Source organism: Haliaeetus albicilla, chromosome 1 (genome assembly GCF_947461875.1).
Source record: "Haliaeetus albicilla chromosome 1, bHalAlb1.1, whole genome shotgun sequence".
In the NCBI taxonomy this organism is placed as follows: Eukaryota; Metazoa; Chordata; class Aves; order Accipitriformes; family Accipitridae; genus Haliaeetus; species Haliaeetus albicilla.
Window position 1 is genome coordinate 57,374,806 of NC_091483.1, and position 24,462 is coordinate 57,399,267.

Consider the following 24,462-nt stretch of genomic DNA (forward strand, 5'->3'; position numbering starts at 1 on the left):
TTAAGCATGTATTGCTCTATCTCTGCTTTCTTAAAGATACCTGTACTTTCTTAAAAGCTATCTTTAAAGATAGCATTCCTGATAGCTTTTTTAGGGGAGGAATAATAATAGTGATAGAGATACTTGAATTGGTCTTTTTGGTGGAGCAGTTATATCTTGTGTTTTAATATATTAAAACTTACTATTTCTTTTGAGATTAGCATAGCTAGGCTGTATTAATGGTAAACTGACACACTTTAACAAGTTTAAAATAAATAGTATGGTACATTAAAAAAAGTCATGATTAGTTTTTCCTGTGTGATGTCCCAGTATCATCATGATTTCCTGACAACAGCAATTTTAGAAAGTAAAACAGGAAGTAGCTTGAAATTTTTTTGGCAATAGTTCAAACTTTGGGTTGTTTTTTTTTTTAGAAAAAAAACCAGCACTGTTTGTCTATACATACCTCTCATACAAAGACTTGCAATGCAAAAATAAAACATAATTATGTTAAAATTTAAGTGTTAAAAGTATGAAAACAATGAAATACAATGAAAAACAATACAATGAAATCTTCTGGATTCAGTCAAGCGAAATAACTTTAATTTCATAATAATCTACAAGTATCTGTACATTTTAAGTACATAGTCCTTTCAATTTATTTCCCACATATATTTAATTTACACCACTTAAACTCAAATATGTTCCCTCTCACAGTGATAAATTATACATTAGCTCATTATGCTACTGTCTACAAAAAGTTGAGAGAATAATCAACTGCACGTCACTGATCTCTATTTGTCAGTTTGTCTCTTTAAAACACGTATAAAGGCATCTCTTGGTACTTCCACATTGCCAATTTTTCTCATCAACTTCTTCCCTTCTGCCTGCCTCTTTAAAAGCTTCATTCTTCTTGTAATGTCTCCACCATACTATGAAAAGGAAAAGATGTTTTAGTAAGCTTAAATGCAACTACAGTACATTTCAGCAACACTAAACTCAAGGGCTTAAAAATAGTTAGAAAGGCTAGTTATAGTAGGACAAAAGATTATTTTATACTCCAAATGGTAATGCCAAAAGGCTACTAATTAACAAGGGAGCAAGTAAGCATGTTCATTTGGACAACTGAGGGTTGAATTCAGTTACCTAAATGTATACATTCACATAAGCCTGGCTAACATTAGACACAACCTATAGGAGGATATCTAAATCCCTTTGGAATAGCAGCAGGATGCCAGCTCAGATACGCTGTGGCATCTTGACTAGCACTAGGTGCTTACATCTAGATAAATTAACTGAACCCTTAGTACAATGCTGAACAAACACCATCCCACATATGTGCCTAGCAGAAGAATTCTATAATAGTTGTGAGAAAGGGACACTTGTTTAATTTTTTTCCAACATGTTTGCTTCAGAGAGCTACATATAAGACAAGTAAGAGGCATCACACTTTTCTATAGCTTTGTTGAGTCTTGTTGATAGGCAACTATTGCATATTTAAGGCCTTATCATGATGTATTACTGAAAACCCAAGTAAAAGTCTAATCACAATCAAGTCTCTAAAGAAGCACCTTTTACAGTTTCTTAAATCACCTGAAAAACATAATTTAAGAAACGTGAAGTTACACATATGTTTGTGTACACACACACACACATTTATTATATATCTACAACTAATAGAAAACGGTGAGGAGACAGGAGTGATCACAGACACGCTCTGCCGAGTTCACTCTTAAGTGTGTAATTTTGAAAAAGCCATTACTCTTTCTGATCCACTCTTACTGCAAGCTGCAACTAGACGTTACATGCGTTGAATTCTAAAATGAAAGCTTAAAAGTATCTGTTAATATTCCATTGACATTCAGGAGCACAAGCAGAACATGTCCTTGCTGTGTTTCATTTAAAAAAGTGAAAAAAAAATACCTACACATTTTGCCACAACATTTTTTCTGTAAGCTTTCAGCCTGTAAAATAGAGTACAATATATACATTAACACATTAGAGCTTCTCCTATATGTGAAGCTAAATACCGAGTTGTCAAAATGCTAAGCATTGTTTTTCCACTAGTTTTGTAAGATGGATTGGAATCATGACATTTTCATGTTTTGTATACAGAAGATGAAGCTCTAAACAGAAGTCTTAATTCACATTTCTCAATTCTAGAAATACCCCTTAAGGTGTATAATATTACATAAAAATTACAATCTTTCTTTTTTATCTAGGATTTCTGCTGTGATTCACAGTGTTACATATGTGTGTGCATATAGATATGTACACACATATTCTTACAGCACCTCTGCTTAGATCCCTACCTTTAATTCTTTTACCACAATTTAGATCCTATTTTAACAGCAGCAGCAAAAACGTGACAAGAAACACAACATCAAGGAAACAGTTTGCTCTAAAAGAAGTGAGTGCTGCTAAGAAATAGTTGTGTGTTCAGCTTGCAACATACTTCCTTTGGAACAGCACACTTCAGTTCTTTTTTTTTGCTGACTCTCCCAGAGATTAAACTATTCCACAACTAGCTAATTTTTTTCAGCAGTAAGAAACTTTTTCCACTGCCAAAGAGGAAGCGGACACATGGGTGTTGCAAGTTATACTCTACCCACTAAATGCAATGATGACCATAAACAATGTAAAATAAAAATACTTTTTTTCAATTAAATTTATACAGAGTCCTTAGTCATAGTAACAGCTCAAATGTTTGGTGTTTCTTCCCTCCCCACCCCCCAAAAGGTCCAGTAACACATACAAGAGTGGGAACAAAAGGGCTTCACTTACGTTTCTCTTGCAATGATTTTCTTGCCAATAGCAGCCTGGATGGCTATTTCAAACAACTGTCTCGGTATAGCATCTTTTAAACGTTCACACAGGAATTTACCAGTAGCATATGCCTTATCACTAAAAAAGAAAGTCACCAGTTGTTTTCAGAAAGAGTTAATACAACCCCAAAAATACAGCCATAGACCAAACTGTTTAAATGGATTTTAGTAGAGGTTTTCCTCTTTTTAACTCAAAAGATAAGCTGATCAAATCATAATTTTACATCTAATGAGTGGTCTCTCTATATCACCTGTTTGTATGAAACGGGTGGTAACATTGCATTAACAGAAGGTCTTCAAATAGATTTAAAATATTTATAATAAACACCCTGCTTACCTATCACACTGAAGCCATTTTGAATACTGTCACAGCTTCAAGTGCAATTTTAAACTAGAAGGTTAAGGAGGATTTTCATTGGTTGTAGGCCCGAAAGGTCAAAAGATCTACATATTACAGAAATATTTTTAAAACATCTGGTTTTATATAATAAGAAAAAACCCAAAACATTTTAATGTACTCCTGTCATCTGCTAATAAAAATTATCCAACTATATTCAGCATCTGCATATGCTTCAAGGTTTTGGAAAGAGAAAATGACAGAAGGTCTGAAAAAGCTACTAAACAGATACTTTCATAAGGCATTGGAAACAAATGGGTCTCTTCTCTCTAAACACATCCATATTTAGCGTATATTTTTTAGCAACATACAGCTGCTACATGAAAACATGTACAACTATTTTCAACTATGTGACTCCTTGCTACCTGTATAAAGCAAACAGTTTAAGCATGAAGTACTTAAGTAATGTTCATTAAGCATTACAGTTTTAGAAGATACACATATTTATTTGTATAATTAGGACAAATAACAACAGCTAGTTTAATACTGAACTTACAGTAATCTTGGTAAGTCTTTCTCTGTAAATGTAATTCAGCATAATTCTTTTTACATAGACAGATGTAGTCTATTTACAGTGAGAGGACGCTGAGAATAACTGAAGCAGGAGCAGAATGAATTCTGACTACAAGTTAAAAAATAATTTGTAATCTAAAGCTAAAAGAAAGGCTATCATCAGCTTTATTGAGCAAAACAGTTCAGGAGTGTAAGCTAAACTGATCAAGAAACACATGTTAAAGCAATAACTAACTTTTGCAAGGCTGGCCACTCTATTTTGCATCTTTTCAAAGAGATGCAGGTAGACTGCTAAACACTGTGTATTTATGAAAAACACATTAAGTAGCACATATATAAGAGAGAGTTGCTCCACTCCAGCCCATGATCTTTCTGAACAAAGTAATGGTTTTATTTTCCTATGTTGACCTTCTGAAGTTAAGGAATTCCATGGATTTCAGGATTGCAGTTATGTAAAAAATATGAAAATATACAAATTTTTAGCAACTACAAATTAGTATTTTAAGAAGGACAATAAAAAACCCAAAACGAAACCAAACCAAACCCTGAAAAAGTTGACCTCAGGATTACTAGAAAGGGATGCTGAAGTTACAGAAGGGAGCCTTATAAAGACTTTGTAGGAAGAAAGCAAGGGGAGAGGCTGGAAACATGAAGACATTATTCTCACCAGCAAAACAGTAATTCCCGAGAAACTTAGGGAAACTGAATCATTTTAGCAAAAAAAATGAGTTAATTACATCCAGTAAATATTTACTTACTCCTGGTGCTCTGGCTGGAGACAAGATAACAACAAACTTCCATAGAACAGGAATTATTGGGAGCATAAAATCAAATTTTTTTCCAGTTTTTCAGCATTAAATAATAAGTACCATAAACGATTCATGTGGCATCTCCTAGACTGGTCTGTATTTAAATTTTTCCAGCTCCTTAAAAGATAGGCATTTTGCATTTCCTTCTGCCCTCTGCCCTACATTACCACAAAAGTGTATCTAGCACTTAAGTGCCTCTCTTTTTCAGATCATCTCAAAAAGTAGTGATGTGGTGAAATCCTCAATGCTCTTTTCATACATATTTGTCATATATTAGTGATACGTACATATGTTTTCACTGTATATTAATAGGAAGTCTTATTTCTTTGGAGCAGAGAATCCAGTCAACCTACTTGTGTATGATCGTTGACAGTTCTTCAACTGGATTTCCATTTAGAAGAATATCCATTTTGATAAGGTCTGCTGCCTGGTACCCTGCATCTTCATAATCAAAACTAAACGAAAGGAGTTTAAAAGTTAGTGATGATTTTGTAAAAAATTATATTCTGCATTCTTTGTTCCATAAATTTTAAATTTTAGACACATTTCTTAATAAAACACTCACACTTTGTATTAAAATAGGAGCACAGTTTTTAATAGTCTCTCAGTATGTCTCCCTTATGCAAGACTGGACTAGAAATTTACTGCAGATGAATCTCATCTCCAAGGCAGCAGAAGTCATCATCCTGTCTTCCAGCTACTGATCAAAGTTAAATCAATCGACAATCTACATTCTTGCTACAATCTCTTAAAGTGTTTATTCAAACACTTCTTTTCTATCAGCTAGAAGTTCCCTAAAGCTCCAGGCAACAGAACCCTTCAACACAGCTTTTAAACAGTAAACATCCTTGATGTCACACAAATCAAATACTAACACTGGATTGTTTTCTTTTCATCCTCTCATTTGACAGACTTTTTATATGACCCCTATTATCATCCTCTCTGACAATGAAGTTTTCCTCTTCATTTCCAAACCCTATTTCTCCTTTGGTAGGTATGGGCCTTGCTGTCTGTGTGTCAGTTTGCAAAAGTTCTTAAAATGGAGGAGATGCAAATATATATGTATTTTTTACATATATATTGATAGATATAGATACATATCTTGTATGTAAGTAAAAATGTGGAGAATGCCAATAGCACTAACCTGGTCAGAAATACCAGAACAAAGGGGGAAAAAAATCCTTTGAGAGTATTTGAAAGTAATTCTGTCTTAATTGGCTTAGATAAACCATAGTTGTGTGAATAGAACCATATAACAGAAGTATGATTATTGAGAGCATTAAACACACAAGCAACATGAGGGAGTCAATTAGGAAATAAAAATCAAGAAATAAGACAAGGCAACATTGTTTGCAATCATGCCTGTATCAAAGGAAACCCAGCATTGTTCTAGCCTCTGAATTTATAGAAACTACCCACAGCAGAACATTTTGTCTCAAAATACAGATGATTTACTTTATTCCAATAATAAAGCATGTAAGTAAATTGTCATTTTAAATATAGTTAATTGATTCTTTTTACTAGCTATAGAATCAGTATTTGGTTATTTTCCCTTTTCCACCAAGAGACAATACAATAAGAAGTAAATTTTCAGTGATTCCTTTGATAGAAAATGCCCATTGTCACTTCAGACAAGTAAGAACCATCTAGATCTTACTTATATGTGCCGCTTCATATGTCACACCTGAAAAATACATGTATCACCAAAGAAAATTAATATTAGGTAGTGATGCACTCTAGTGTTTTTCAAGACGTATTTCCATCAATTTTCACAGTGAGTCTACTTCATTAAAGGTGAAGTAAGACTTGATTTGCAGCATCATCATAAAAGAATATTCTTCACTTGTGCCCTTCCATATCTTCTCCTCAGATCTTTTTTTGTCCCGTCCCCCGTCCCCGTCCCCCCTCTCTTCAGGGTCCAGGGTGGGGGCAAGGTGAAGCAGGTACAAAGGAGGTAGTTACCTTGCATAACCAGAAGACAGAGACTTAAGAGCATCATAAAAATCCACCACAATTTCATTCAGTGGAAAGAGGTATTTTAGCATAACCCTGCGTTCATCAATGTACAACATATCCTTCTGGACTGCCCTACGATCCTAGACAAATAAAAATTGTTTCAGTTCCCCTTAACAGAAGTTTTCTAAAAATAAATACAAAGCTAATTAAAATAAACAGCTATCCAGTTACACAAGAGAACTCCTGTACTTCAAGCCCCAAAGTAACTTTCTTATTGGTAGTTTGCTAAAGTCCCAGAACAAACTGCAGCACTGTCATAAGTGAAGTGGTTGTAACTTAACTGGACAAATTATTCAAGTCTACCCTCTCTAAAATCTGAATTTCTGAAATCCTTAACAGCTTCTGCTTACTGCTGCCTTTTAAATGTATAATTATTTGTCAATAAAGTCTCACTGAAGTTAGATTTTCACATACATTGGAGTACTACACAGTAGGACTCACAGGCTCATCTTCTTTCCTGCCAGGAGGGTGTTCTTCAAAGTTATTTTAGGAATTCTTTTTAATGGATCTTATACTTCACTGTATGGACATACAAGTACTGTACTCTTGTGTATTATGTATTTTGAAAAGTTAAAATATTGTAAGAAATTATATAAATTCAATATGTATAACAATTAAAACATTTTGTTAAAATTATTCCAAATACACTTGGAGAAATGTGTTTGGCCATCACTATCATAAATGTACTCCAGTGAAGTACTGAAAACATATATGAAGCCTCAGTAAAGTATTGACAGAAGCTGTATTTCCATGAATATACTTCTAAAAACCAATAGATCTTATTCCCCTGCTGCAGATTCCATTCTTTCAGGAAAACAGAAGTAGCTATGAATTTGTCTAGTGCAGGATGCTTGACTAAGTACTTTACTGTCACTGAGCTTCATCACTAACTTTCACTATACGGAGTTTGTAGTTCAGAAGAAATTTTACACTTAACGTTTAAATATTCTTGAAATAAAAAATACTTTAATTATTACTGTCAAAGATACTATTTAAGTACAAATATCTAGTATCTTCACTTTAATGATGATATGGCGAGCTTAAGAAATACAAATGACAAAACTAAAACTATATACCAACCTGACACAAAGCGATTATTTTTCCAATATATTCATGAGGTGTTACAATAGTACCAAGAACAGTTGGCTCTAAATATTCAGATACTGAAAGTTTATCAGGAAACTGAGCAGGGTTAATAATAGTAATCTCTGCTTTACCATACTCCTGAAAACAAACAAATAAAACAGATACTGTAATCTTGAAATAAGTAGACTGAACACTGAAGGAGACAAAAACAGCACTGAAAAAATGCTAAAAAATGTTTCAATTGCTTGGAAACACATGCGAATTATGCAACCCAAATTTATACCACGCACAATTTTAAGAGATTTCAACATCGCATACAGAAGTCCCTCATCAGCATATCTTTAAATATTATTATATAGAAGAATTATAGGAATTACTTTCACTAGGAAAACGAGTTTTTAAGCATTTTATCCAGTGAATTTTAAACAGAAGAATTGCTTAGAACTAGGACTACAACCTAGAGTTAGAAATAAAAAAGCCTTTCTGTCCATCTTTCGACCTCTCTCTTGCCTGCAGAGCAAGGATCTTTCTTCTTACTCCATCCTGATCCTGTGAGGTATAAGACACAGCTTCAAGAAAAGACCTGCTCCAAGTATTCTGCAGTTTGGTGATGCGGACATTCTTCTCTAAATAGGACTTCGGGTTCAGGCTCCCTTACAGGCTGAAGTGGGCTTAGAAATTAAGTTTTTGATTCCTGTGCAAGTGCTTTCATTACCTATTTCTTGTAGTCCAACATCCCGATAGGGGCTGGAGTTATCCTTCTGAAGTAAGGATAAAAGGAAGGTCATGCTTCTTATGTACATACAACCTCCTCCACGCACCAAAGCAAGTGATTATATCACTTCCACTGACAAGGCAGTGTCCTTGAACAATGACCTAACTTCCAGCACTGTTTGAAAACAGCGTCCCACATCAGCAATCCAGAATCACTTATGCACCAAAGGTGTCTACTACTTCATTCATTGCTGCTACACTGCCTAAGAAAGAAAGCAAAACAACTGGAGAGAAAGGGTCTATGCCTTACGCTTTGCAAGTACAGCAACCTTTCTTATACAACCTGTTTCGAATTTACAGATTTTCTGTCATGTTTAGAGGTACATGTTGGATAATAATGAGCCAGCCTATTTACAGTCTCCTTTCAGCAGGTGTTCGTAAGTCCACCTCTCTCTCCCAAAATCAAGCGCACAGTAATTTTTTTTGCACCCAGTTCAATGAAGTTTGCACATGGCTATTTCACTGTGATCAAAAACTTACTTGTCTTCACCAGCCCCTGCCAGTCTTACAGTAGCATTACAAGCTATTCCTAAAAATGTTAATGTTTTCTGACTGATAAAACCTGGAAGATTATTTCACCTGCTTTAAACTCGTTCCAGTCAGTATGCACTTAAAAGAATACAGCAAGAAATGTGTCCTTTATTCCCATTTGTATCAAGGGCAAGTATAAGGCGTAAAATGAGAGTGCTTGAGGTGGAAAGAGGAAGGAAAGTTAACATTCTTCTTAAAAAAAAAAAAAAATCAGTTAAAAAAAGTTTTAAGTTAAATATTGGTGTTTCTAACATTTGCCATAAAATAAAGTCTACATTAAAAGAAAAAGTGTACATGTTTATTATAGGAGGCTTTTAAGCTGCTATTTATATAAAGCTGTAATAACTTTAACATACCTTTATCAACTTTGCTGAGGAAAGAATAGCTTTATATGGAACTGTAGGTGCAGTCAAAATAACAGACATGTTATACTCTTGCTCCAAACGTTGATTAAAAACTTCCATATGTAAAAGACCAAGGAAACCCAACCTGCGAAAAAAATATCCTGTTGGTGAAAGTATTTTTATATCCCCTGGAATTTCACAGTGTTGGTTCCCCCCTCCCCAGCATGTTTACACTGCTAGTCTGGCAGTATCAGGCACAGCAAACAATCTCAAAATGATCCTACAGTTGAACAGTATGAGTCTTTGAGAACAAAAACTATCAATCACAACAAATTGCATACTCTGCGCGAGTACAGAACATAAGAATGCTTTTGATCTTTACCTATCATTAATTTGAATTAAAGCTCCTAATCTTGAATTCATTTTAATTTGACCTTCAGCTAACTTAAACTTGCATCCTCAATTTATGAACCATTCCAAAAATGAAAGCAGTATAAAAGCCTCACCTCCATCCAGCTCCTAAGGCAAGGCTACTGTCACGATGAACAGTTACACTGGAGTCATTCAATGTCAGCCTTTCCAAAGCACTTTTGAGATTATTATATTCTGTTTGGTCTACAGGATACATTCCTGTCAAAACGTATTAGATAGAATTTATGTGATAGAGAGCTTTATCTAGTGTGTACTTAGCTTTCAAATATGCCTCTTACAGTGAACACAGTAGTAAAATCAGAAATAGCTTACTTTCTGTTCCAACTTTAAAATGTGAAAAACAATGTAAGGAATTTTTTTTCTCCCTCCCCCCCAATTAGTTAAAATGTAACAAAGTTCTACATTATCTCATAAGAACAGGAATTAACATTCAAACCATAATGGTAGGGATACTGTACTCATCTAATCCTTCACAGTTGTGGAAGATGCACAATTTAGTAAAACCACTGTTTTGCAGGGCTTGGGTGTAAACATACAGCTTAAGCATAACTGAATAAACAAATTTCACTGAGATGCTCCTTCAAAGATAAGAGTGAACAGCAAAAAAAAGTGCCACATCTAACAAAGTTGCAAATGTTTCTATATTTTTTGAAACTAATAAAAGCAGCTCTCTCTATAATTACTACCTGAAATAGATTCTACTGTATCACTTTTCACATGACCGTGTGTTCAGAAAATGTTCATTGCTCTACACCAAGAAGCAACACATGTGCATACAAAAAACATTATTTACAGGATTACACTTTTCTATATTCACTGACAGACCACCTAATCTCCACAAGACAGTTCAAGTGAGTTTTACACATACCCTCACAAGTCTAGAAAGTGATTTCCAGAATTTAGTTCTTTCTAAAGCCATCTTCCATAGTATTTGTAGTAGTTACTGAAGCTGGTGGAAACAGCTCAACAGAACTATATAAGCTTAAAAAGTCAAGTATTTTACAGAACCATTCCGAATATTAGCTTTGGCAGTTCACCATGTTTAATGGAAAAGAAACAGCTGCTAATTTTTAAAAGAAAAAAAAAAGTCACAATAATTATGAAAACCTGATTATCTAGGTGAAGAATTACCCAAAATGGACTTAGTTTTTTAAAGCCTCAACCCTTTTCAAGCTATCAAGAGTTTACTGGCATTAGAAGCTATTGATAATAATGGCTAAATAATAATAATAATCATGGCTAAAAATACATTTTAGTCTTGTATTTATATAAAACCAGTCTGCAACTATTATTAATCCTGTCTGTTAAGTCACAGGGAAAATGACACGACACTACATAAATGACACACCTCTTAGCTTAACTTTGCTAAACTTCTAATCCTCACAACTCTTAATATACACGTATGTTCTTTTAAAAGCTCTAATAGCTCTCTTACTCTTGTTACTAGAAAGAAGTAATTCCACTTCATATCAGTTTACTCCTCACCTGCAAAAACCATTGGCTTCGCTGACTTAAAGCCAGGCAAAGGCTCCACTGGCTGTTTATACAAAAACAGTGTGTCTCCTATTTGGGCTTCTGTTACTTCTTTCATTCCAGCAATCAGGTAGCCCACCTGTCCAGCATATCTAAATAAAATTGGCATTATATGGACATGCTTCTTGGCATTATCAGTATTTCCACTATTCTTCCCACTTGACTTAGCTCAATCAGAAATGCAAATAAATCACCCCACCTAAAAGCCCATAAGCCAGACTTAAGTTGTTTCTCCTCTGAGTTGTGAGCTTTGTCTCAAGGGACAAGCGATCTGTTGACTCAAGTAGCTCTATTTCTGTTACAGTTAAACAGTACATTTATAGTTCTGGATTTTGAATTCTGTGCTACTGCCAGTTTGAAGGCTGTAGCTAGAGGGAAGTTCTTAGGCATCTCAGACAGAACCAGAACAGATCCCAGCTGCCAGCACAGCAAGCCTCATACACTAAGTGGCAGAAACAACAAAAGACAAATGCCTTCCATCAGCACATAATGCCGTTAGGAGAGGAACCCATGGCTGATACACTAAAACACAGTGTACTAGTTTTGGCTGAAATGGAGTTAACTTTCTTCATAGCAGCCCCATATGGTGCTGCATTTTAGATTCATAACTAAAACGGTGTTGATAACATACCAATGTTTTAGCTATTGCTGAATAGTGCTTGCACAATGTGAATGCTTTCTCTGTTTCTTACTCTGCTCTCGCAGCAAATAGGCTAGAGGTTGGCAAGAGGCTGGGAGGTGGCAAAGCCACGACAGAGTACCTGAACTGACCAAAGGGACATTCCATGCCACATAACATCATGCTTGGCAATAAAAAACAAGCAGTGTAGTCTTTCCAAGGTGGCTGTTACTTGTAGACTAGCAGGGCATCAGTCTGCTTGTGGGAGGTGGTGAGTAATTGATTGCCTTTGCATCACTTGTTTTTATTTCTTTTCTTTTTCCTTCACTTATTAAACTGTCTTTATCTCAACCCAGGAGTCTTTCCTCACTTTTGCTCTTCCAATACTCTCCCCATCCCACTGGGGTTGAGGGAGTAAGCAAGTGGCTGGTTGGGTCCTTAGTTGCTGGCTGGGTTCAACCCACCACACACAATAACGTAATCTCACTGAGAATCTCCCAGGAAAGTCATTAACACATACTTGGATGCAAACTGATAAAGCTTCTCCACTAATTCTAAGTACCTGATTTTCTTCCCACTGCTGCCATAAGGAGCCAGTTTCTGGAAGGTGTTGAATTCATGGATTTTAAGTTTTCACCCTCAAAATATGCTGCAGCAATAACTAAGATGAAGCCCCATTCCCTTCCACTCTCAAACAAGGTAGTTCCTAGAAATAAATTGGACAGCTGAATAAGAGGATCAAATGCTAGTCTTTAAAAAAAACAACTAGCTGTCCAGATGTTCCATGTACTATAGATGATAGAATGGCTTCCTCCCCCTAGCACTGCCCAAAAGGCAGTCCCCAAAAGCTTCTGCCTCAGTATGCCCAAAATGAAAGAGACTGACAGCAAGCATTAAATTACAAACAATAATCATAAAAAACACCACCACCAAAGAACAAGAACAAAAAACCCACATATCTCCCAGCCTTTACCATTCAAAGCAAAAATCAAACAGAAATGCAGGATTTTGTATCTTATATCAATTTATGATTTGTTCCACTGTAAGAAATTTTTACTTACAGCTTATGCGTTGGCTGTTCATTTGGAGTCAGAATTCCGACTTCATTAACTTCGTATCTTTTCTTTGTGTGTGCAGACACAATTTTATGCCCTTTCTCAATCTCCCCACCAAAGAGTGCGATGTTAGCTATGACGCCTCGGTAGTGATCAAAGGTGGAGTCAAACACTAAGGCTTTCAATGGATCAGCAGTATTACATTGGGGTCTGTCACAAAAAATTTAAAACAAAATATTAAGCAATGTGTTTTTCATTCAATATTGAATGAGCAAGCATCCCCTCCCCAAAGCTTTCATATTAATATAGATAAAACAACTGAGTAATTTTCAGTAAATACATACCAGACATAATTTCAGTGTTTCACTATGTATTATGCAGCAAATCTTTACATTTTATTTCCCCCATGTGCAACAGCAGTACAAACAGAACAAAAACAAATGCATATCCATCATACCCATTTCACAACAGGTGAAACTGATGCTTAAAGTATCATATTATGGGGGACAACAAAAATTCAACAGTTACATTCCAACAGCTGAGTTTAAAAACAAGTCTACTGATATTTTGGGTTTGCCGTCTTTCACAGAAACCTGATCTCAGATTTTCATTGTGGATTTTTTTTAACTATAATTATTAACTAATATGAGGACTACAATTATTAGCTAATCGTAGGAAAAAAAGAATGAAATGCAATATGCTGATTGAAACAACTGTAATTTAGCAGCTTTGTCATCAAGTTCTTAGATAAAAGTCTATTTTAAATGTTGTGTTCAGGATATGAAACTCTAAACACCACAGATTTCAATTACCTTTATCATTTTAACAATGCAATGTTTGAAAGGAGTAACAGCACACATCCTCAAACACTGAGTTTCATGGAAGCTGTATGAACAGTCATAAGTATCACCTTTAGTGGCTTACCTCTCATCTTTCATTACAGACTGACTCAATTTTCCTCTCCCACTTTTTAAGAATAAAGTCTACTGATATTCACACATTCATTTTTTAAAAGGCATCTCAAATCTGGTGTCATTTTTTCTGATTTGCAATTTGAAACTGACTTAATCAGCTCCAACATTAGATTTCTCTCACATCTCTAAAGTATTGACTTTAAATCAGATGAATATTAAGTACAAAACTACCACCATGTACATGCAACTCACGGTTTCCTAATTAACTTTACAATGGTTCATAATCAAAATACAGACTTACGGAGGAATCTTCTCAATGACCTTTTGAAGAACTTTTTCAACATTTGTTCCTTGTTTAGCAGAAATCTAAAAAAAAGTCCAACAACAATTTTATAAGACATGCATCTACACTCATTCAGTATCTATTAAATAGCGTCACGTTTACTTAGACAGTTTTGGTGGCCACAGATATTACTACCCATAAAAGCACTCTGAAGAACACTTTAGAATGCTATTACTATGAAATGGTTATTTGATTATAAATTATTCTGTAACTTTTTTTTCTCTTCTGAATGGCAATTGTGGTTAGGATAAAAATGAAAACAATTTATGGACCCACAATGAGAAATAATTTTAAATGTATCTGATGTCATTCATCAAGACATACTAGAATTTTTAACCAACAAGTATGTTCTCCACTCTTGTTTTCCAGGAGACAATCTTTAAAGAAATTAATGTATGTCAGACAAAGACAGGCAGACAGATGACACCCTGTTGCTTTACTACATATACATGTCTTTCATTAGCTAAGAAGTACATATAGTTATACAATCAGCCATTTTATAAAACTGCAAGAGATCTTACCCTTACACATTCTTCTACAGGGATATCAAACAGCTTCTCAATTTGTTTTTCAACTCTTTCAGGGTCTGCGTTCTTCAAGTCAATCTGAAAAACAACAAACTGCTAAATATACAGGCAACCACATCTTCCATGTGATCCAGCACCGTAGCTTCCAAATATACAAGTCAAGGAACCTTTATGTATTTATGAGTAAATACTGGATGTCTTCAGGAAAAGATCTTTATCAAGATTCATTTTAGAAAAAGTCTTCCTTGCTTGACTTCAGGAAGGATCCCCTCTGTAACTAGACTACTTTTTGTTTCATTAGGCAAAACACCTTTGTCCAAGAGCTGGTAAAAATCTTTTATTTTACAAAGTAATTTGAAAGCATAAGTGTTACCTATACTGTTTATAGGATCAAACATTAAGTACAACATACATCTACAAAAAGCAATTAATTTAAGCTAAGCAATAACTAATCTTGTGATTCCAATCATACAGCCCACAAAAATTGTATAAACCACAACATTTGGATTTCATTTAAGACTACACTTTTTTAAATATCGAGCTGCTTCTCATGTGATCTCCTCTGTAATCATTAACAAAAAGAAAAAAAAACAAACACTAAAGCACATGGAGAAACATATGGATTATCATAGCAAGAACGTTTCAAGTTATTTCTGTAAAAAGCCACTCAAAGATTCACCAGAAAAAAAAAATATTTTAAATGGAAGGAATTTCAATGTTCATAAACTGGCACATTTAAATTATGATAGGCTACAGGATTGTTACATATATTCCAAATTATTTAAGTCCTTCCTATCCACACACCGTCCTATCCACAGATAGGAGTCTTAAGTGTTCTCAGGTTAAAGAGTCAACTAAGTGACACAGAAATTACACAAGTTACACATCACTAAGGCGAGTGTGTATGTACAAATAGAAGACAACCTAAGGTCACACTGACAGCCTTCTAAATTGTTCTCATCCGTAATTTCCAATTTGAAAACCCCAGCTGCTAAAAATCTGTCAAAAAGCAGGATTAGTAGAATGATAGAATCATTTAGATTGGAAAAGATCCTTAAGATCATCAAGTTCAACCATAAACCTAACACTGCCAAGTCCACCACTGAACCATGTCCCTAAACACCACATCTACATGTCTTTTAAATACCTCCAGGGATGGGGACTCAACCACTTCCCTGGGCAGCCTGTTCCAATGCCTGACAACCCTTTCAGTAAAGAAATTTTTCCTAATATCCAATCTAAACCTCCCCTGGCACAGCTTGAGGCCATTTCCTCTCATCCTACCTCCAGCCACCTGACAGAAGAGACCAGCACCCACCTCACTACAACCTCCTTTCAGGTAGCTGTAGAGAGCGATAAGGTCTCCCCTCAGCCTCCTCTTCTCCAGACTAAACAACCCCAGTTCCCCCAGCCGCTCCTCATCAGACTCATGCTCTAGATCCTTCACCAGCTCCGTTGCCCTTCTCTGGACACACTCCAGCACCTCAGTGTCTTCCCTGTAGTGAGGGGCCCAAAACTGAACACAGGACTCGAGGTGCGGCCTCACCAGCGCCCAGTACAGGGGAACAACCACCTCCCTGCTCCTGCTGGCCACACTGTTTCTGATACAGGCCAGGATGCCGTTGGCCTTCTTGGCCACCTGGGCACACTGCTGGCTCGTATTCAGCTGGCTGTCGACCAGCACCCCCAGGTCTTTCTCTGCCGGGCAGCTTTCCAGCCACTCTTCCCCAAGCCTGTAGCACTGCATGGGGTTGTTGTGACCCCAGTGCAGGACCCAGCACTCGGCCTTGTTGAACCTCATACAATTGGCCTCAGCCCATCGATCCAGCCTGTCCAGATCCCTCTGTAGAGCCTTCCTACCCTCAAGCAGATCAACACTCCTGCCCAACTTGGTCTCAGCTGCAAACTTACTGAGGGTGCACTCGATCCCCTCATCCAGATCATTGATAAAGATATTAAACAGAACTGCCCCCAATACTGAGCCCTGGGGAACACCACTTGTGATGGCCACCAACTGGATTTAACTCTATTCACCACAACCCTCTGGGCTCAGCCATCCAGCTGGTTTTTTACCCAGCGAAGAGTACATGCATCCAAGCCATGAGCAGCCAGTTTCTCCAGGAAAATGCTGTGGCAAACAGTGTCAAAGGCTTTACTAAAGCCTAGGTAGACAACATCCACAGCCTTCCCCTCATTCACTAAGTGGATCACCTTGTCATAGAAAGAGATCAGGTTGGTCAAGCAGGACCTGCCTTTCATAAACCCATGCTGACTGAGCCTGATCCCCTGGTTGTCCTGTACGTGCCGTGCGATGGCACTCAGGATAATCTGCTCCATAACCTTCCCTGGCACCGAGGTCAGACTGACAGGCCTGTAGTTCCCTGGATCCTCCTTTTGGCCCTTCTTGTAGATGGGCATCATATTAGCTAACCTCCAGTCAACTGGGACCTCCCCCATTAGCCAGGACTGCTGATAAATGATGGAAAATGGCTTGGTGAACACTTCTGCCAGCTCCCTCAGTACCCTTGGGTAGATCCCATCTGGCCCCATGGACTTGTGTGTGTCTAAGTGGTGTAGCAGGCCGCTAACCATTTCCCCTTGGATTATGGGGGCTGTACAAAGGCAGCATCACAACCAGCCTGCTTGGAGCATGGCAGAGCACATGCAGGTTAATCTGCAATTTTCTGGCCATTCATGCCCAAATGCCCACACCAGCTAGACATTCTCACCTGAATTTAACATTGAGACAATCTGAAACCTTGGAATGCCACAGCTTCAGCTTGTTCTCATTACGATAAAATACACAGTACTGAATATTACCTAAGTGGTCAGATGTTTTTCATACCATAGCCCATTTGCATCAAGCTTATTTGTTTACAAACGATAACTGGTTCAGATTTCCTTATCAAGATACAATTTACACAATGCTTCTGATCTTTATTTACCATACAGACTCCAATATTTTTTCAGTGCTGCTTGTAAAATGCTTCTACATGTATTTATGAAATAAAAACTGAAGTTTCCAACAATTACTGTAAAATATTAAACAGACAGTAAATACACAGTTATTACATTGTAGTTATTTTTTCATTATATACTTCTATTTGAGAATACTTTTCTTATCAATCTTCTAAACATTTAAACAACCCAACTACTTAATATGAAACTCTAAAACCTTTATTACCTTATTTATGACAGGAATTATTGCAAGTTGTGCTTCAAAAGCAAGATAGAAGTTTGCCACTGTCTGAGCCTGAATACCCTAGAAAATAAGCAATAAAAAAGTTTAACATGGAATCTTCCTGAGTTTTGGTGGTTTGGGTTTTTTTTTTTTTATGCATACTATACAGATTACTTCGCTAGTCTAGCCACTCCTCCATGTGGGGGATGGAAAATAAGTAAAGGTTATTGATTATACACATTGCTGAGAAAGAAAACCCCATTCCTAATTATCATTTCTTGTAATCTGAATATAAGTAAATGAACTAATAATGCTTTGTGTGATCACTTACATGGAATTATTTATAGATAGCACAGTATTATGCATACATTATGCACCAAGTACATATTTTTGTTATTTATTTTTGAATAGCAAAGATCATAACAGGTACCTCAAAAACCAGATGATTTGTCCACAACAAACTATTCAGAAATGGACTAAGACAAAGAAAAAGGGATGTTTATCATGGTAATAAGACTGTAGTTGCTCCAGAGGGAAGGAACATACCTTCAACTTACCTTACAGTTATTTTCAAAACAGAAAACAGATTATAACGTTTGTACCTCACATTTCTTTCAAAAGGATGGAAAAAGAACAGCTCTCATTAGAAAAAAAGGAAGATTACCTTCCAGATTCAAGTACCAGGTAAGGGAAAACAAAGAGATAGAGATGCTAATGAATGAGAGTATAAAGCCTAATATCGCAATTGGACAGGAGAGGGCAGAAGGGGGAGTGAGGGGGAAGAGAAGGAAAAAAAAAAGAAGTTACTTGTTGTCTTCCCCTTTGTTTACAATAGATCAAGTGGAAAATTACTTATATGGGGATATTCATTATGGATATATGGGCCTAACTCTTTAGGCAATGTAAAGAAGAAGCAAAGAACATTTATTAAACAAAAAAACACCCCACCCCAAAAAAAGAAAAAAATATATAGAATGCAAAGAATGGAAGACCTAAACCTTTAAAGTTACTTCCAGAATTCAGGCTGGCAGAAGAAACATTAGCAATTATAATGAAAAAGTTGAGTGTGTAAGCATTCTGACTTAAAGGCAAATACTGAATACCAAACAATCACGTAATATTTAAACATAACATAAAAAATATATACACAATAAATATAAAAACATCAGCACATTTAGAAAACATATTTATTACCAAAGCTTACTTAAGAAGTCCGCTTGCCCATCAAGCTAGGAAGGAGCAAGTGTTCATAAGCATTGAAAGTTAGTTAGTTGTTGGGGTTTTGGGGTTTTTTTCGTCTAACAAGGAAAAAAGTAGTATTCATTTGACCCTTGTACAATCCAATAATAAATATGCCATAGAGAAAATTATCAAAATACTTTGTGAGAATGTGTCCGTATTTAAAATCATGATCCCATAATCCTCATATTCATCTGTTAACTGATTCTTCAAAATGTTTCTAGCACTGTACAAATAAAAGTACAACTAAGATCTCTAATTTCACTTCGCTCCTAGTATAGACTTCATAAATTTATGAGCATCACCTTACAAACATTTTACTCCCTCACTCTCCTGCTTCTGAAAGATCAGTCAAGAACCCATTAATCCAGTGGATATAAAACTTCTCAAGTTTCCAGAATAAATTTATTCACATTTGGCTTATAGTGTCCTTTAGCTTTAATGTTGCCAGTATCAGTTTGTATTACAGATGATCAAAAACACAAAACAATGCAGATTAAAGAAATTGCTGAAATTCCAAGTAGAAAACAAGAATTAAGAACTCCACCTCATTTGCATCCACTACAAGTATGACACCTTGACAGGCAGACAGTGATCGTGATACTTCATAGCTGAAATCTACGTGGCCCTGTGGAGAAAATAAATGTTTACAATTTCAGGTATTTCTAGAGTCTTTTGCAAAGATTTCTATATTATGATGTTTCCATTTGTACATATGTTCACAATGCTTACAAAAAAAAAATAAATTGAATAAACACAAGAAGCTAGAAATCTCCTACTTTTAAATATTAAGACATTTAGCTTTGTGCAATTTAAACATTGTTTATACTTAACTTACTGGCGTGTCAATAAGATTTAAGAGGTAGTTTACTCCTTCATGATTGTAAAAGATTGATGCAGATTGTGCTTTAACTGTAATTCCTCTTTCACGTTCCACTTGCAGTTTATCCAGCACTTGTTTATTACGGTCAGTTTTAGCAATTGTTCCTAAGATAAAAAAAAACAGTTTTATTACCTCATTTAAAACATTAGCTCCCAAAATAAATAATTCTTGAAAATGCCATTAACCAAGAGAACATGGGACTTGCAGCTGTAAACGAAGCTCTTCCATCTGATTAAACTAAACTTAGATTTTAATTTAAAAATAAAATTATGCTTCAACTCAACATTTGTTAAATAAATTTTTACATATGAAGTTATATAAAATATTGAATAAGCAGGATACAAAACATCATGTAAGTCTAAATCAGATATTAAGAAGTAGCAATGATTCCATTCAGTGCTAAATAATTTTGATGTTTAAAGAAACTTCACCTCCTATTACTTGAGAGGAGCTCCATGGCCCACAGCTCCAACCAGTGCCAATCTCAAGTGCAAACGAAGCATTATCATAGAGCTTGACAGACCTGAATTCAAAACCCCATTCTATCACAGGCATCAGGTAAAATTGCCCACTGTGACACATAGGAGCTAATCATAAAGAATAACTTTGATCAGAAGCTTCTCTCCCAAGTTTTGTTTTGCTCATCCCTTAAATGAGAAAATCAAGACTCTTCCTAAAGAGTATATAGAAGTAGCTAATTTAAGCTCTGCCATGAAATTAGTCTCCTCTTGGGAGATACAGCAATTGCTTAACAGCTTACCTTAGAGAACTGTCTAAAGCAACCTCTGCCTCTCTCTTCTAAGGAAAGCCTAGTTTCAGAGTAACTTACAGTTACAAAGATCCCTTAGCACTTCTGTTTCTCACTTTCACTTTAAAAGGGGGATAGTTTTCCTTATGCTCAACAGTAACAGAGAAATAAAAACACTGAAGTCCAAGAAGCACTCTGATGAGGACAAAATAAATACCTCTGAAGATGAAAGTAACACAACTTCACCAATACTCAGAGTGAAGGAAAAAGCAAGTCCATATAGCAGCTGAGAATCCATGGAATTAAACTTAATTACTAGCAGTTATTCTACACACTAAATCTAAATCAACATAGGGCTGTACCTTTCTAAAAGTTACTACACAGCATCATATCAGCTTCAGTACCAGTGAGCTTCACCACCATGAAAGCCAGCTCTTCATGGTTTGCTCACAAGAGGACATATCATTACTTTCATCTAAGTACAGGCAACTGAAGTTCCTCCCTGTTTCAGTAACACTTTTGAAAACTACTCTGTCCAGAACTCCTAGGTCATGACAGTTCCATTCTGTCCACCCCAAACACTGGCAGTAAACATCATAAACTTGCTGTGTACCAGTCTAATGGACAATTGGTCAGGAATTACAGGAGTAGTATCTTGAACAAGGAGGTACACTCCTTTTCAGTCTCCTTCTGAAATACATACTTCCTTGAGTGAATTACACACCTCCTTACCCCTACTGGCAGGCAGATCTCAACCAGAAAGAAAGTATATCATATTCACATCTGTAACACCACACAACTGGCAGCCTAAAAGCACAAGCAATCTGGCACTAGAAGACCAAAGATATTAGAAATTTTAGTAATAGTCAAAGCTACAGAAACTTACACGCCATCTTACACGTCAAGAAAAGGTATCATAAAATGAGAACACTTACCTGTAATTTCCAACAATCTGTCTGCTAGCGTGCTTTTGCCATGATCTACGTGAGCTATAATACTGAAGTTTCTAATGCTTTCAACAGGATACATCAACATATCTAATTTTTCCTGAAAAACATAAATTCATTTTCGTAAGCCATGGTTACAGTCTCTATGTACAATATGACTTGGCCTTTAAAAAAAGAATTAACTCTCTTCTCTAGAAGAGGCATAGGTTGAACAGAGATACAAAAACTTAAATTGTCATCAGTGTTTAAAATGCTAGCATTTCATTTTAGTCATACATACATATATATTTATTATTACTCTGAACAATCAGTATGTATGCTGGAAAGCGTCGTGAAAGGTAGTACATTCCTATGCATATAGGGAGTTGGAAAACTTAAAATGGTTTCAAGTTTGTTAAAATACTAAACTTAGGGATTAAGAAAAACTGCATTCAAGGGACCACTAAGGACATCATTCTTCACAAGCATGATAAGAATAGAGTGACGTTACCTAGCAGCTCAGGTAGCAGTGAACTCGTCATAAGGAGCAAGCAGACTTTGTGGGAAAGGAAGCTACAGATTAACAGTTATCTTGGCTAAATTAAAAAAAAAAAATAATGCAGTGTCGTGGTTTAACCCCAGCCAGCAACTAAGCACCACGCAGCCGCTCACTCACTCCCCCCGCAATCCAGTGGGATGGGGGAGAAAATCGAGAAAAGAAGTAAAACTCGTGGGTTGAGATAAGAACGGTTTAATAGAACAGAAAAGAAGAAACTAATAATGATAAAGATAACACTAATAAAATGACAACAGTAGTAATAAAAAGATTGGAATGTACAAATGATGCACAGGGCAATTGCTCACCACCTGCCGACCGACACCCAGCCAGTCCCCGAGCAGCGATTCCCTGCCCCCCTACTTCCCAGTTCCTAAACTAGATGGGACGTCACATGGTATGGAATACACTGTTGGCCAGTTTGGGTCAGGTGCCCTGGCTGGGCATGAGAAGCTGAAAAATCCTTGACTATAGTCTAAACACTACTGAAACTGAAAACATCAGTGTTATCAACATTCTTCACATACTGAACTCAAAACATAGCACTGTACCAGCTACTAGGAAGACAGTTAACTCTATCCCAGCTGAAACCAGGGCATGCAGAAAACCAGCCTGACTTCCTTGGTTTGCACACATAAAGGTCCAACACTAAAAAACTTTTCTTTGTGTTATTCCTGCTCCTTCCAATTAATACCACACTCCTTTGCTTTTCAAAACTTCCAGCATCAAGACCCAGGAGGCCCCTCGTAGCAGTCAGTTAACACTTTACTGAAAAACTCTGGTCGCCCATTTTAGATATACACAAAGCTCCTCTCTCTCACACAGGCTACGCATGGCAGCTCCGGGCCAGGCAGAGAAGAATGCAAGCCCGGAGCTCTTTGCTAGCCTCAAGACACAGCATTAAGCAGCATTATCTGGCGTGTCCCTTGCAAGCAACATGCCTCGGCTCGCAACGGCAAGTCCTCCTACTGCCCAGGGGACGCAAACGCCCCCGCAGCGGGAAACGGCTCCTCCAGGACGACATCGCCTGTCGGGAAAGGCCACCTTCTACACGCAGGACCGTCGCCTTGCCTTTGGGGACCCGCTGCAGGCCAGCTTCGGGCAGCCCAAACGACTCCCCGCACCCCCACCCCTCCCGGGCAGCCGCCCCGCGGTCTCACCTTGCCGCGGGAGCTGTACAGCCGCTCGCACGCCACGGGCCCCGCCGGCAGCCAGGGCGGAAGGCAGAGCGGGGCGGCAGCGGGGCAGGGGCTGCGCAGCCGGGCCCACCACGCCGCCGTCCTGCCGGCGAGGGCCATGGCGCTCGGGGCTGGGCTCACGGGCTCACAGCGCCGAGGGGCGCCCGGCAGCCCCCGCCTCCATCGCAGCCCGCCGACGCTCCGCTCCCCTCGGCCCGGCCCCAACAGCTCCCCGGCCCCTGCCCGTGCCCTCGCCCTTCCGGCGTCGCCTAGCAACGCGCCCCACGCGCGGGAGGAGGGCGAGCTCCACGGCACGAGGCGAACACTAAACCGTCGCCACGCCGAACGCGGCGCCTCACGCGCCGGAAGCGCTTCCCGGCGGCGGCGGAAGTGGTCAGAGCTCCGCCTGCTCTCTCCCGTGAGGGCGGTCCCGATGCCGCCGTGCTCCGCTCTCCCGGGCCGCCTCTCTCCCGCCGGTGGTCGCGGTGTGCCTCGGGAGCCGATTTCCAGCCTCGCCGCAGGAGGCTGCGGGCGTTCGGGGCCTGCGGCCTGCCGGGCCGCGCCTTCGCCTGCTGGTGTGCGGCTGCTGTCCGCACCTTCGGTGTCGGCTCCCCGCCGGGGCGGCGGGCCCGGCTGAGGACCCGGCCGGGAGGGGTTCTCGTCGGGGTCCGAGCTGTGCCCGCAGGGCCTCCTCCGTCGGCCTCGTAGTGCGGCTTGAGCAGGGCAGAAGTCTCAGAGGAGAGCCTCCGCAGGGCTTCCCCCTTGGCTGTTTGTCCAAAACCCAAAACCAGTGCAGCAGTTTGGTCCCGTTGCTGTTACGTGATGGCCTAGCAACAACGGTGTCTGGGACATCTTGCCTGTGTATTTTTTTCTAGGCACCATTAATTATTTATAGAGAGCACAAACTATTTTTACAAGTTTTACAAGGTTTTGGAACTTTGTGCTAAGAAAGTGCTCACAAGAACAGCTTCATTTGTGATTGCAAAATCTCAGTGCTGCTGCAAGGCACAGAATGCTGTTGTCTTGAAATATTTGTTTACAGGCATTATAGAAG

General features: G+C 38.0%; 1 protein-coding gene across 2 annotated transcripts; it reads right to left on the reverse strand.

Moving 5' to 3' along the window:
- Window positions 1-560: 560 nt before the first annotated feature.
- On the reverse strand, window positions 561-24,132 carry GUF1 (GTP binding elongation factor GUF1). 2 transcript variants are annotated; one of them, XM_069790837.1, is made up of 18 exons: window positions 23,391-24,132; window positions 21,684-21,795; window positions 19,956-20,104; window positions 19,665-19,745; window positions 17,882-17,959; window positions 14,692-14,775; window positions 14,129-14,193; window positions 12,920-13,123; window positions 12,421-12,465; window positions 11,192-11,331; window positions 9,781-9,904; window positions 9,287-9,419; window positions 7,620-7,763; window positions 6,486-6,619; window positions 4,877-4,978; window positions 2,764-2,883; window positions 1,907-1,943; window positions 561-911 (listed from the first exon to the last, which is right to left on the reverse strand). In XM_069790837.1, the coding sequence occupies exons 1-18, from the start codon at window positions 23,526-23,528 to the stop codon at window positions 774-776; spliced, it is 2,028 nt and encodes a 675-aa protein (XP_069646938.1). In that variant the 5' UTR covers window positions 23,529-24,132; the 3' UTR covers window positions 561-773. The 2 variants fall into 2 exon arrangements, with proteins under 2 accessions (XP_069646938.1, XP_069646928.1); XM_069790827.1 differs by lacking the exon at window positions 12,421-12,465.
- Between the last annotated feature and the right edge of the window lie 330 nt (window positions 24,133-24,462).